At 38.4% G+C, this 15,591-nt stretch overlaps 1 protein-coding gene across 7 annotated transcripts in view; it reads left to right on the forward strand.

Annotated features, from left to right (window-relative positions):
* The window catches only part of CASK (calcium/calmodulin dependent serine protein kinase), a 219,842-nt gene extending 208,189 nt beyond the window's left edge, over positions 1-11,653 (forward strand). For all 7 annotated transcript variants that reach the window (XM_083821116.1, XM_083821117.1, XM_083821119.1 and 4 more), the window contains 3 exons: positions 810-1,012; positions 4,092-4,175; positions 10,260-11,653. In XM_083821116.1, coding sequence (XP_083677242.1) covers positions 810-1,012; positions 4,092-4,175; positions 10,260-10,436 — 464 coding nt within the window. In that variant the 3' untranslated portion in view covers positions 10,437-11,653. The remainder of the gene's footprint in view (positions 1-809; positions 1,013-4,091; positions 4,176-10,259) is intronic.
* Positions 11,654-15,591: the final 3,938 nt, after the last annotated feature.

The following is a 15,591-nucleotide window of genomic DNA, read 5'->3' on the forward strand; positions in this document are numbered from 1 at the left end:
ATGATTCAGTTACTTAGTGCCCCTTCACTGGACTCTCTCCAGTATGGTCATGTCTGTCTCGTTCTGGGGAGCCCAGAGTCGGACCCACTGCTCCAGGTTTGGCCTCGCCAGCACTTAGTTAGAGGGGAAGGATCACTTTATGCCCCTACTAGCAATACTTGGCCTATTGCAGCCCAGGATACTGTTAGCCTTTTCTGCAGCAAGGATACATTGCTGGCTCATGTTCAGCTTTCTCCAGCCTGTTGAGGTCCCTCTGGATGGCAACACAACCCTCTGGCCTATCAGCCACTCCTCCCAGTTTTGTGTCATCTGCAAACTTGCCGAGGATGCATGCTGCCCCATCATCCAGTTCATTAAAGATGATCTTAACAGGACTGGGCCCAGTATTGGCCCCTGGTATGAAACGTGTCCCTGGTGCCTAGGGGATTTTAACTGAATGGTTTAGGAACTATAAGAACTGTGAGATCAGTTTTGCCTGTCAGGCAAAGGTGAAGAACAAATTGTAGAAGGGAAGTTTGTTTGCTCTTAAAAGCAGCTGATGTAGTCTTATAGTCTTGACCAAATAAAGGTTAATTGTGCCCTTGTGTTCTTCCTCTGACTTTTTGTTTTTTGTCTTTTCTACATCCTTTAATCTCCTGCTTTTCCCAACATGTCCCTCAATATCATTCTGCCTCCCCCCAGCTCACACTTCATTGTTCTATGTGGTTTATCAATGCTTAATCACCAAATGATAATCTGTTAAATCACAACGAAAATGTTCTATGTAAGCCTAGTATTCCTTTTGCATTAAAAATATTTTTTATTTTCAGACACAACCCGACCTCCAAAGAAAGATGAAGAAAATGGAAAAAATTACTACTTTGTATCGCATGACCAAATGATGCAGGATATATCAAACAATGAATATTTGGAATATGGCAGCCATGAGGATGCAATGTATGGGACAAAACTGGAAACAATACGAAAGATCCATGAGCAGGGACTAATTGCAATACTTGATGTAGAACCTCAGGTAACTTATTATATGAAAATGGGACTCATCACAAATCTTTCAACCTTATTGATAGATACTTTTATCAATATTGTAAAGCAGTGCATACAGTAATATGTGCAGACAAAAGTCCCTGGAACATCAAAGTATCAATCTATGAAGTAGATTTCTGCTAATAATTTGGTTAGAAGAACATACTGCAGAATCGAATTCATAGTTTGTTCATAGTGGTATGCAACCACTATAGCATGAAAATCTGTTTACTGTGTAAATTTGTAATATTTTAGCTCATGTCCAGTGAAATGTATCAAAACAATTGATTGTCATTACCATACTAGGGAATCATAGGATGGCTCAGGTTGGAAAGGACCTTAAAGATCATCTTGTTCCAACCCCCTGCCATGGAAAGGGATGCCACCCACTAGGTTGCCCAGGGCCTCATCCAACCTGGCCTTGAATACTTCCAGGGATGGGGCATCCACAGCCTCTCTGGGCAACCTGTTCCAGTGCCTCACCACCCTCACAGTGAAAAATTTCCTCCTAACCTCTAATCTAAATCTCCCCTCTTGTAGTTTAAAATCATTCCCCTTGTCCTGTCATTATCTGATTGAGCAAAAAGTTGTTCTCCATCTTTTTATAATCCCCCTTTAAGTACTGAAAAGTTGCAATAAGGTCTCCCCGAAGCCTTCTCTTCTTTAGGTTGAACATTCTCAGCTCTCTCAGCCTTTCTTCACAGGAGAGGTGCTCCAGCCCACTGATCATCTTTGTGGCCCTCCTCTGGTCCCACTCTAACAGATCAACATCCTTCTGGTGCTGGGGGCCCCAGACCTGGATGCAGCACTCCAGGTGGAGCCTCAAAAGGGCAGAGCAGAAGGGGACAATCATCTCCCTTGACCTGAGGGCCACCCCTCTGTTGGTGCAGCCCAGGATGCAGTTGGCCTTCTGGGCTGCAAGTGCACATTGATGGCTCATGTCAAGCTTTTCATTCACCAGAACCCCAAAGTCCTTCTCTGCAGGGCTGCTCTCAGTGAATTCTCCCAGTATGTACTCATGTCCGGGATCGCCCTGGCCCAGGTGCAGCACCTTGCACTTGGACTTGTTGACCCTCATTCGGTTCATGTGGGTCCACTTCTCAAACTTGTCCAGGTCCCTTTGGGTGGCATCCCTTCCTTCTGGTGTATCAACTGCACCACTCAGCTTGGTGTCGTCTGCAAACAATCAATACAGTCAAAAAAACAAAACAATAAATGACAATCAATATGTTTCAATATGTTCTAAAATTTCTCTCTGATGCTGTTTTGGAGAGTAGTCTTGATCCTAACTAACTCGGTTCCAATACTACTGTCAAGCCATGTCAGAAACATTTGTGATGAGTTACTGGTACCGTTCCTGTTTACACAATGACCAGATCAGTGTCATTACTTTATGAACTCTTATTGGTGTTACGGTATTATACTTTGCAGAAGAGGGCAGGATAGAAAATCAGGCTGTCAAGAAACAAGAATAGTTTGTTCATTCATTATATAAAATCTTCAGTGGAAAATTCTGGTACATTTCCCTTGAATCATCTATGTAATCATGACTTTCAGTTCATAGGAACGTGTTTATATATTTTGTTAAGTAGAACTACGTGAGTATGGACAGGTTTGATGTTTATATTACTCTAGCAGGTTGAAGGAATGGGAGGAAGAAATTAAATTGTGATCAGTGTTAAGTATTTAGATTTGAACGCCACGTTCTTCTTTGATTCAAAAAATTCATTTTTTTTAAGAACTTCATAATAGAAATAAGATACCTGACTAAATTATTTAGCACAGTTCAGTTCACACAGTATGCTGGTATAGTACTGTTCTAAAAAATAAAATCCCACATTTAACTGTTTTTGAGGAAAGCAGCATTTATAGCCAGTTCAAATGAAGCAGCTATTAAAAGTAAGTTCTCTTGAGAAACCTCTTCAACTTGGTTTGGTCAGAAGCATTACAATTCTCAGAAGCCGTTTTATTATTGATTAGAGTATATTTACATTTGGTAACAGCTGCCTTTCCTTCACTTCCTCCAGCATGTATTTAGCCAGCCTCTTTCTTAAACAGCTTCCTCATGCATCTATCTCAGCTCTTTTAGGCCTGTCTGTGGACATTAGTCCATATGGATATTAGTTATCTTACACCACTTGCCTGTTTTCACTTGGTACTCCTACTTATGTGAGTCTCCTTGAGTTTGACAATATGGGGTTTCTCTCGTGTTTAGAAGAGCTTGACATGTATTATATATATATACAGATGGGTTTCAAGGAGCAGAGATGAAAACCTATTTAGGTTGCAAAAAGGGATGGATTGTTTTCAAGAAGAAAAAAAACTGACCCTTAGTAGCCTTACTTTCTTGTCAACATATTTGAGTTGAGCTGAGGAATGTATATTTACTATCCTACACTTCAGTTGATAGCTTGGATCTGAAGCAAAACTTCACTTACGGCAGCTGTGTGTGTCACACAGTAGATAATGATTAAGTCCAGATTTTAATAAGAACACTCATCTTTTGCGTAGATTCAGTTCAGGGGCACAGTGCTGCATTTACTGCAGTAATGCTATACTCACTATTATTGCTGCTTTTTTAAAACATCTTTCCTCACATTTTCATTTGTTTCAGAAAATTAGAAGAAGTATTGGTTTGTATAACAAGTCAGACTAAGAATGATATTCTACTTAATATTAATTCTAAAATACAGTTTGCTTTTCTTACCTATTTATGGCATCACTGATTTTTTTTTAACCTGGTGTTAACTATTCAGCTTAAAATGTAAATACAGTTCTGCACCATTTGAAACTATGGGAAGAACCTCTCTGAAAATCCAGAAGATTTTATTATCTAAAAAAATCTCTTTAATTAGTGATAAATGTACGGTTTGAATATCAAAAAATTCAAAATGAAATAAAAAGTGTCTACATTACTAAGGTCTTGACTCGAGATTAATGAAAAAGAAATACCAGCAATTATAAGTCATAATTTTCTATTTTCTGCTTATGTGACTAAACTTTTTTCACATTGATTGGTGGGGGATTCTTCTATTATATCTGACTTTATTTTCATTTTTTTAACCTAGGCATTGAAGGTCCTGAGAACTGCAGAGTTTGCTCCTTTTGTTGTTTTTATTGCTGCACCTACGATTACCCCAGGCATTAATGAGGTATGGCATATTACAATCTAATGTCTTATCAGAGACAGAATTAAGGATGGGATTCAAAGATTGCAGATAAGGGTCTAGCATTTCCTTGTCTGTAAGCGGAAAATCAAAAGGACAGTTGTATAGCAGCATTTTTCTAAAAATATGTATTTTTGTTTCGTTCCCTGCCCTACCTCACAGATCCATTTCCAAATCCTTGACAAATCATTAGCACAAATTTCTCAGTTAGCAAAATTACTCAATTCTGAGTTGTAGTGCTAGCACTAGATCACAGATGGCCTGAACTGAAGAAATGGATGTGCATAACTGCATTGTGATCCCACCTTTATCCTGTAGTATTTTTATGCACAAATATATATCAGAAATAGGCTTATTAATTAAAAAAAAAAAATCTCTAAGAATTCGACGTAAGCTTTGACCAAAGGGGTAATTGCTTGTGGAATGAAGTTAATTATTCATGCAGATCCACATCCCGAATTTCCTACTTGACAGAGTTGCCACTCTGAAAGCTGCTACTGATTTCAGAGGCTATCAGGCAATTCTGCATTTAGCTCACAACAGGGCAAATAGTATTTATACAAACACTTTATCTGCTCAGCCTTTTTTAAACCCTAATACTAAGGTATTTAATTAATTGGATTTGACCATAAATCTCTTCCAAGTCTCTAAACATTCCTTCCTTATGCAAAAATAAAGTCAGAAGCCCTGTCTCTACAGCTGGTATGTTTCTATAGAAATTTAATTATAGTATCACAAATATGAAACTACGACATCACTGCAGAGGCCTGCAGGAAAATAAGGAACAAGACAAACATATTTAAATGCAAATACCCTGAATGGTTATTAAAATTGTAAGCAGAGTGAAAAATACTGGCCTCAAGCTGCAGTTTTACTGGCAGCTGAGACATTCTCCTAGTTCACTGTTGCTGAAGGGAGTGGTTGTCTCTAGCTTGCTTCTGGACATGTACTGCCCATGCATGGGCCATGGCAATTATCAGGCCCTTCAGTGAGCTACTGTAGCTCTGTGATGGATTTTTGTCAGTTTTCAAGCAGCTCACAAAGGCTCTGACAACGGCCAATACCAGAACAAACAGTGAAACCATATAGCCAAGAAGAGATCCTTCTTCCCCCTCCCATCTTTTCACTTCCACAGCAGTAAGTTATGTAATTTTACTGTGTCTTAGGGACCTGTACCGTAACTGATAAGTGCCACAAGCGTATAAACTGTCTCAGGACATCAAATCAGCAACACTGGTGAAGTTAACAGTTTGTCTAACTGCTGGTGTTGGCATATGGCATAAAGCCATCTTGAAAAAAACACTAAAAATTTATATTCTACGCTGAATTTGTCCTTGTGCAAGCAAATGGCATAGCATCATGTAAAAAAAAAAGTTCTTAAGATGTGTCAGTCATTGTGCTTACAGTAATGCCAAGGAGACCAGATATTCTGTAAAATTATGTAATTACCTGGTTTTGTTACTTTGTTTGTATGTTTCAGCTCCCAAATGGTCCTCCGTGACCTCACTGATTTGCCAGTGGTAGATAGCTTTTAATCCACTAGCTATAGGGTACAATACAGAGAAATTTGGGAGGGTTAATGAGGGAGAAAAGGTTTTCCATGGTATACCGGGAAGAGGATAGAAATGCACCTTTTATAGTAGTGGTGGGGAAATATGTGTTCATGGCAAAGAAATATTAATAGAAGTAAGATACTACATTCTAAATATTTGGATTCATGCTCTAACACCGTCTTTATTTTAAGTTCTTGTGACCAAACTGTGTCTGTACATAGGGATTCACTCAGGCACTCAGTTCAGAACTGGTGAACTGGGGCCACACTTGAAAAAACAACCTAATTAATGAATCAATTAAACTTAAAGAGAGGCAGGAAATAGTAGTAGCAGCAACAGAACGTACCCAAATACAGAGTCATATTTTCCAAGATTTACTCTGCTGCGTGAAGAGAGATATGCAAGTTATGTCTGTGTATCAGCAGCCTGTAAGGCAGCAAACAAGATTCTAGAGTATGTGTTTCATATTTCCCCGTTCATTCTTACTTTTTGAAAGCTTCATATTCATAATGATTGTCCCTGTCTATCATCTTATCCTGCTTTGTTTATTTTACATACGCCTTTTGAGAACACTTTTGTAAATGACTGTCCTTTTTTTCCCTTATGCTTTCTTGAATTTCATCTTTGCTTTTCTTTTCATTTTCCTGCACTCGTACTAATTGTATATAGCTGCCAAAATGGTGCAGAAAATTGCCTGTAAGTACCAGCTAGGGGATGAAAAGGGTAGTTCTGGTTATTTTAGTAGTTTTAGAATGTAGATCTGCTTGTTCCCATTCAACATTACTTTGTGTCACTGAAATAAAAATTTAATATAATAAAGGCTTTAGATATCTGTGCTATGATACAAGTAAGGATTATTTGCTAGTAAAAAGAAACTAGAGAGTAAAATTTCCACTCAAAGCTGTACATATGTACAACTTTATAGTAAAAATCAGTGAAGAGGATCAAGGATCACAAAGTAAGGTAGGAGACAAAATGTTATGCTTCCTGACTGAACATAGAACTGCACTGTGACCAGTTCTGCAAAGCACAAAACCAATATAAAACATATAGGAAATCTCCAAGAGTGTACCCCCGTCTCACCACTAAAAAAACTTAAATCAGGTTATTAGTATGGTAAAAACAAGAGAGGAGAGTGCATATCAGGGAACAGTGGAATAATTCTTCTCTCCTGAAGGTGTTTTCTATCTCCCATTGCCCATTCAGCAGCAAAGAGGTGTTGACAGGCTCTATTTTGTAGATCTAAATCTTCACTGAGCAATGTGTAGCTTCTTTCTCTCTTATAGCTGTTTCCTCCCTTTATACAGGGAAAGACTGAAAGGAATTGTTCTTAAGATGTTTGCAGTCCATCAGCTGTTTAAATTGAGATTTTGTTTTCTCTTGGAAGAAAACTGGCAAAGGCCTGATTGGTATCTTTTTAAGTTGTTCATAGCCGTAAAAAGAAATACTAGTAATTTGTTAGTCTGTGCTTTGACTGTCACAAGTGGCAGCTATTGGCCTATGTACTTTAAGGGAAAAAAAAAAAAAGCCCTCAGAGATGAAAGAGACTGAAGACATTAGGGGTGGCCATTATGCATGTGGGAGAGATTTCATGGATGAAAGTTGTTTTTCACTCCTTTCCATCCCAGGTTTGGTGGAGATTGAAATAAGATTAGAAAAGCAGACTATGAGTGCTAGTTATAGGAAAGAGAAGTCTATTCCATATAATGGACACACTGCAACTAGACCCGCATTTAATACCTGTTACATGAGAGCTGAGGAAGAAGAAGAGACATGTTTTGCTCCCAAATATGAAATGAATGAAGCAGCTCACTGTAGCAATGCATTTGTCTGTCTTCAGCTATTAGAACACATGGATAAATATCTTATTTCTTGACACCATTGAGAGCACAGCTGCTGGAGAATATTCTTCTTGAGAATATTCTGCTATCTTCACTGTTCAAGATCTAATTAAGAAATTTTAAGGAAATTGAGAAGAACTTACTACAGCAAAATTTTGAGGAAGTATTAGTTTCAAAGACGAATTTTGGCCATTAACACTTACAGACACACACAAGAAACACCTAGCCAAGTCTGACACAGTATTGAATGTACCAACAGATACTTTATAGCAAACACAGGTAACATTTGGCCTCAGTTTAAAACAAAGATCAAGAACTGTAATCTGTCTTTTTTCCACAAATTTGAGAAAGTTTGCACCTATTTGAAAGTTGCTGCAATGGCCTATCCCAAACCTTTTACTGAAAGTATATGAAAGAAGTAGCATTTTACATTTCCAGTGGTCTAGGAAATTTAGATATTCCAAAATAGAACCCACTTCAGTTCCAGTAAAGTTAGACCAAGTAGCAGCTAATTCAGAAAAATATTAAAATCTAATATGTTTTTCAAACTCTTAGTTTTGTGACATCTGTGTGTACAAGGTAAATATTAATATTTGGAAGGGTTTTTTCTTACATTCTTCTTTATCTACCCATTTTTGTTTTTTTTTTTTTTTTTTAAGATGAGATAGCTGTACGTTTTTCAGATTTTTATTCTGTCAGTCACAGTAAAATAGACACTTCAATGAGAAAAGTTCACCCTCATACATGGTAAAAATGACACTGATGTGAGATCTGAATAACAGTTTAAAAGCTACATATGAATTAACAGCTTTAAGGTTTTGTGTGTATTTTTCAGGTAGCATTAGTCTCGTGCCATGAGGTTAAAACTCATTTAAAGATACAGTATGATTTTGCTAAAACTGGCCTTAAATATAAAATTGATCTTAATTAGGCATGATTAAAGCATTGAAAATATTCTGCTTGACAGGTAGGATGTCTACTTGACAAGTATGATAGGTTAATTTAAACAGAAAAGATTAGATCCTCAGCTGACATAAACTGATGTCTTCTTTCAAAATCTATGAAAACTCGACAGATAATTACTTAGCTAGGTGTTTGGCTTAAAGACACTGGGCCATATGAAGTGTTCCACAAAAATATTAGTGTTTATCTGTGTTGATCAGTTTGACGCTGGAATAAATTAATTTTGCACACACTATTCTACAGAAGTGCCAAGCATCGCTGTAGATGCGTGTTGGTCCATAAAAGCAGCATGCCCTATACAAAGGTGCATGGGAGAAGCGTTTGTCTTGAATGAGATTTTCAGTGATTATCAAGCAGAGGCCTCATTCTCTCCCCATCTGGGGCTACAGCTTCGGGAAGAAGCAGAACTGTAACTTGGGTTCAGAACGCCTCCTCCGGAAGCGGTTAGTTTCATGGCTGTATGGAAGGAGAACTGTCTCAGCACAGGTTATTCCCTCCAGAGGACCTGAAAGCCACCATTTCACATCGGTGTGTCACTGCAGCTAGAAATGCTTCAGAAGTTTAAACAGAACACTTGGGAAAGAAGTTAAATAAATGAGGAGGAAGGGGATGGGAGGAAGGTCTTTTATTAGACAGAGAGAATTCTGTTCCCAAAATAATTTCTTGTAAAACCAGCTATAGGAGCTGTGTCTGTACTTTCTGCAGCCTAGAACTGTGTGAACAAGTAGGGTGACCCTACAGATACTAGAGCAGCAGGAGTCTCTGCTGTTTGTATGTGATTTAGCCCTACATCCACCCCAAACACACAGGGAGGGAAGGAACCGATTACTGTGGTTATTTCAAAGTTCCTGAAAACAGGAAATGATTCTTTGAATTTCTAAGGGAATTTGCAGGGAGGGAATTCAGACTTACAACCACTACAGGACCATAGAAACAAACCATTTGCAAGCTCTCTCTGTCTCAGAAACGCAGGCCAACTGACAAAGCCCACTGCAGTAGCATCACAAGCTGCAAAGAATTAGGCAGCGCACACCCAAAATGGGAGGCAGCTGATCCTGTAAGGAATGGACACAAAGTTGTAGTACTGAGCCCGCGGCAGCTGACCCTTCTCAAGCATGGACTGCGGGAGTGGGTCTTCAGGACAGCACACTGAGAGATGCTAGAAGTGATGTACTCTGAAACGGGAACCGCGGTGCAACGCGGAGTGAGAACTTCCTCATCAGTAAGCGATGGTTAAAGGAAGTAAACCCAGAAGACTGATGATGAACAGTAAAACGTTACCAAAACTGGGAACAGCTGATACTTGACAATATACCCTATTCTGTTTCTTGTGTTCTCACCTGGACGTAGGCCAAGTAGCTTGTATTCGTGTGCTTCATATGTTTTACTCATATGTGGTCTCTTTTGCTCCATGTCTGTGCTGCTTTTATAAGCTTTCATCCTCTGCCTTGCCTTTTTAAGTCTAGATATGTGTTTTGTGTCAAGTAACATCAAAAAATAACTCGTGTTTGAATGTCAACTTCAAGACAGAAAACATAGAATTTCTTCCTTATAATTTCCAAAGAATTAGGTAAGGGTTCTAAACCACCCGTGCCCACCTGCTGCTTTTTTGCCTGTTCTCTCCTCTGTAAGCAATAGCTAGAAAGGTGTTGTGTAAGAATAGGAAAGGATCTGACTTACCTCTCCCATTTCCTTTTCTGATCACCGAATAGGATGAATCTCTTCAGCGCCTGCAAAAGGAGTCTGAAATCTTACAGAGAACGTATGCACACTACTTTGACCTAACAATTATCAACAACGAAATCGATGAAACAATCAGGCACCTGGAGGAAGCCATTGAGCTCGTCTGTACAGCGTCGCAGTGGGTGCCGGTCTCCTGGGTCTATTAGGCCGCTCACGAGAGAATTGAAAAAGCCTGTCATTACTGGGAACCACCTCATACATGGAAAACCTCTACGTTACCGACCTTGTGGCAACAGGTCTTGGCCCCCTAGAGACTACCTAGATGTAGTGTGACCTAAATTTATAATTATTGTCATGTCCTAATAGATAGGAGGAGGGAAAAAAAAATTAAACACTAATTTAAAGAGACAGTATCTTTTTTTAATCATTTCTCCTAAACTTTAATAAAGTGTATCTTTAAATATATGTATTATTCAGTCCTTTGGAATGTTATATTTTTTGAAATCATAGCTTTTTATTTCAAGGGCCCCTAAAAACTGCACAAAATAGATGCTGCTTTCTATAATCTATTTTAATAGTAATAATAATATGATTCTGTTACCTTAACTTGGGGGTGGAACACTACATTCTTTTTAGAGTCTGATTTTATGGATTGGAATACTTTGCTTTCCTTTATTTATTTGAAATAATTAGTCTAGTGGTTACGAAACAAATTCATAAATTTTAAAGGCCTTTCTTCGCTTTTTTTTTAGGATAGTATTTTCAAGTACTTTTGTGTAACATCCAGATAATGTGATACTGTCTCTTTGAAGAACTCTGTAAAACTTATAGAAATTTGAAATTGGGTCTTGACTCTTAATGCATGTGGACAGTCGCAAGCGTTCATGCCGTTGGTGTATCTGTGTTGAAAAAAACTGTAATCTACAGCAAAGTACATTCCGTTCATGGGAAAACGTACCCAAGGGAATAAAGTAAAATATTATTCTGACTAAGTTGTAAACCTATGCACATCCCTTGCATTTTGGGCAACTTTATAAAAAAGAAAAAAAATGATTTTTATTAATAATAATCATGTAGTGAAATGTGTTTGTAATTTTGTCTCAATTTAATTTGTTGTAAGGTGGGAGGGGGCAATTACTGGTTTCACCATTTCAGATCTGTGTTGTCTGAGAGTATTAACGTTTTAATTAAGTTTAAGCAAAGAAATGCTGATTTTTAATATGTATGTAATTGTTTAAAAATGCACACATTTTAAAAGAAAATACTGTGCAATGAAGAAACCAGTTTAGGCATTGCGATAAACTGACTATTCCAAAAGACTCATCTACAACAGCCCTGTAAATTCCTTTAAAATGGTAATTGACTCTACAGTCTGACCAATTTTTTTTATTTTAAATATACTTCCTTTTATGTGTTCAACAACTGAATGCTTTTGGGTCCTTCATTTCATCGCAGGGAGTTCCAAGAACAAATCAGTGACTCTTGCAGCAAGAAAAGGTTTCTTGAAGTCTATTAAGTGAAGGCCCTGGTGCAGGAGCACAGGGACACAGCTTAGAATCAGTGCAGAGCCAAGTAAGAAAAATTAATTAAATGTGCTAACCTTATGTTTTGTTACCCTTCTTACCACGCCCTTACTGGCCCAGATGGTTTACGTTTTTTTCCTGAAAGCGCTTAACAGAAAGAAGCATTACCACTTGTTTTTTAGGTGCCAGAAATACGATGTTCCTTACAACAATTTGTGTTAAAAGCTCTGTTGGCTGTACTGTTGTATAGTATGAAGTTCAGCATTTATGTTAAAATTACAGTGTTCTCAAGGGATTTATTTATCCGTGAAGTTGAACTATCAGCTGTAATTGATCTGTAGGCTGTTTCAGGTGTGGGGGACCACTGCACGTGTAAACAGTAAATGTTCTCACTTTAACATAGGGGCAATAATCATCAAGTTCATAAGCTGTTAATTTTCTCCTGCTTACTCCTACTGCAGGTCAGGTGGTCAAATCTCTATTCTTGGAGAGATTAGGCAAAGCCTAGCTCCAGCCAAACCAGGCAACATGCTTCTTTTGTGGAGCCCTCACAGCAAAGCTCACAGCGTGCAGGACAGCTGGGAACTCCATCCGTAGCTTTACCCTAACACAGAGCTCATTTATGCCACAGCTGGATTCACAGTTCCACACCCAAGTCCCAAAACGAGTACCATAACCGCATCCCTTGAGCATATAGCGTGCAGAGTACTAGAAACAAGCTAATAAGAAACAATCTGTGTAGGCCCAGTGCAAGGAAATCAGCAAACAAGAAGGCACCGATCACATTGATAGCAGCTGCTCATCTGTTCTGAATTTAGCCCTTTTAAAAGGGCATGGGTACAAGCTGTGTACTATGTAGTGCATAAGAGGTAATTTTTCAAGTATTTGTGCAATGCCATTTTTAGTTCTGGATGGCAATCTAGCAGTTGTTCTTGCAGATCACCTGTTGCAATGGTAGTACTGGTAGTATTGCATACTAGCCGAGTTCACCCAGGTGACAGCTTCATTCACTCTCAAAACTACCTCTTTTCCCAGTAAAGCACAAAGAGAAGACCTACTGAAAATCATGCAGTGGAGTGTTTCTGATGTTAGAAATGCAAACTTCTTCTCTGGTAAGCATCTCTGGTATCTGAATTCAGTGACACATTCTTCATCTCAAATGTTTATGACACTAAACAGGTAAAATAATTTTGATAATTAGGGTATAGTCCACCATGTTTTGACAACACACTTTTGACTCTTAATATGAATTCTTTGAAAATTCTGTATGTCCAGCCTGTAAGGAAAGAAAACTCGTAAGCCCATGAGGCTGCTTCTGCCTTATGTAGGCGACAATAAGTAGTGATTTAATATAACTAATGCTTTTCTTATTTTAAGTGAAGCTACCATTCAGTTAATATTACACAGTAAAAAGACTACCTTGGAAAGCTTTGGGTCTTTTATTCTCACCATACAGCATTTTATCAAGAGACAAATACTGTAAAGCACATCCATCCATTAGCAAACCACCCTGCTTCCTCTTCACCATTGGCTGTTTTCCTTGTAGGAACCTTAGGTAGCAAGAGATTGACTTAAAATCCACCTAGGCTTTCAACACAGCCAAACCACGCAGCACCCTGAACTCCATGAACCAGTTTCAACACAGTTACAGAAAGCATAGAGCAAGCCCAGAATGCCTCCATCTGCCCAATCCTCCCCAGCCTCCTGCCCAAACCCTGCTGATGCATCTGTGTTATTTGTATGGTACATAGAGGGCAAAAGGCTGCTATAAATTCAGCTGAAAGTTTTGCTTGCATGAGGAAAACTCATGCAGGTGCAGAACTAATGTTAAAATTTCCTTATTCAATCTCCAACTGGAGAAAGGGTCCTCCTAGTACTGTAAATATCACTGCATAATTCAGAGCGCCTCTTGGACTGCTCTAAATTTGTGCTGAACATGACCTCAGAAGCAGCCCTAGGTTTGGGAAGAAACAATTATTTCTGTTTGCCCCTTTTATACTTTATTTTTTGTACAGGGGCTCATAGATTTGTAAAGAAAATTTGATCTTATCAGTATGCTGCCTCAGTCTGACTGATGCCTGTTATTTCAAGGTGTTAAGTTGGTCCAATAAATGTTCATTAACCTCTGCTTCCATTTACTTAATAAAAGTACACTAGGTTATTCAATGTCTCAGAGTGGTAAGATTATTGTATTGAAATGGTAACCTAGCTTAGACAATCCTGGCCACTGTCATGCAACCTATAGCGTGCAGCTGTTTAAAATCAGAGAGATATTTCTGATCTCACCACCAAAACTTAATTCTTCCATCTTTGTATTTGATTTGGGTCAAGAAAGATGCTGTACCACCAGCCACTAAGCAAAAAGATCACTACCTGCTTCAGAAGCACCGTTAGCAAGGTTACTCAGTTGATTTTGAAAGGACAAGGTAGCAAGATGAGACATAATAGCCCAAGAAGCATTGAACTGGGGCGTATGCTTCGTAAGTGGAGCCATTAGGAAAAGTTAATGAGTTAATGCACAGACTAACATCAGTATTTGTTCCATTTTTATTCTTCACTCTAAGGAAATTATTTCAGAATGTTATCACTGAAATGAATACTTGGAAAGGTCACTAAAGCTGACATTGCTTTTTGCAAATCTAGATTGAAATACTAGACGCAAACAGTTCTGGTCCCATTCTGTTCCACCGTGATTAGTTCTCTACATTTTTAATGACTATTACATAAATAATTAATTCTTACCTGGGAGATAGATATGTTTCCCGTAGCTGAGATCTCAGGTAAGATTTTAAGCAGTTAGGAAGTTGATCACTTTTTGTACAGTCGTAACCTTTTCTTTCTAAGAAAAAATAAAGGGATGCGTGTATATGCACATCCATGCATCCTGCTTTATCTCTTCGTAGCAACTGCCATGGGAATATTAGTAACAGAAACATTTGGCCACATCTCTATGTTCTATAACAACATCTATGTTCTTGTGATTAATGTGTAACTTAAGCCTGTTTCTATGCCATGGAAGGGAGGAATTTGCTTGGGTTTTTAAGTATAGCTCATCTTGAAGCTGAAACATGAGCCTGTTTTTCTCCATTCTCAGCCATCCAGATGGAGACTTCACTTCCACTTCTTCACAAAATGATCACAGTAGTGGGGCAGGTCTTGTAAATAGCAGGGTTAGCATGTGGATTGTGCTGAATGTCACAGTTAACAAAACAGAGAATATGTCAAAAGCATGACCAGACTTTTAGAAAAGAGACACAGCAGAGCAGGGAGGACTCCAGAGTAGGGAGATCTCAACCCATTCCCAGATCTGCTGTTGCACTAATCCACTGAATGTGCAAAGAAAATTCAAGTCGATGCAAAATAGCAGAAAGGTCTTATGCTAGGGTTTGTCTCTGTGTGAGAGAGAGGGGTGGGGGAACAGGTGGCATCACACTCAGAAACGTGATTTTAAGGTGCATTTTCCTAACAGCAAACTTTCCCCTCTATATTACTTAGTATCCTTGTTACAAAAGGTCTTTGAATATTCATCTCCAAATTAACGGGGGGGAGTTGAGGAAAGTTTGATGAGTAGTTTTGTAGAATACTTTATCTCAATAACTGCAAATACCACAGTTTACAACAATGTTACAGTACCTAATACCAAATGGTAGCGAATCCATCCTGGGCTTATGCAGAAAATAAAGTGTTTTTTTGTTTGGATGGTTTTTTTTAATTCCTTTTTAAACTCAGTCATTTTTCACTAAATTCAATGACTTAGATGTCTGAGCATCACCTTATACCCATTTCTGCTTACTAGGGTGAATATAACAAAAGCAACAGCTCTATCAAAAGTATAATT

The sequence above is a fragment of the Anser anser genome (genome assembly GCF_964211835.1).
Source record: "Anser anser genome assembly, chromosome: 1".
NCBI classification, from domain to species: domain Eukaryota; kingdom Metazoa; phylum Chordata; class Aves; order Anseriformes; family Anatidae; genus Anser; species Anser anser.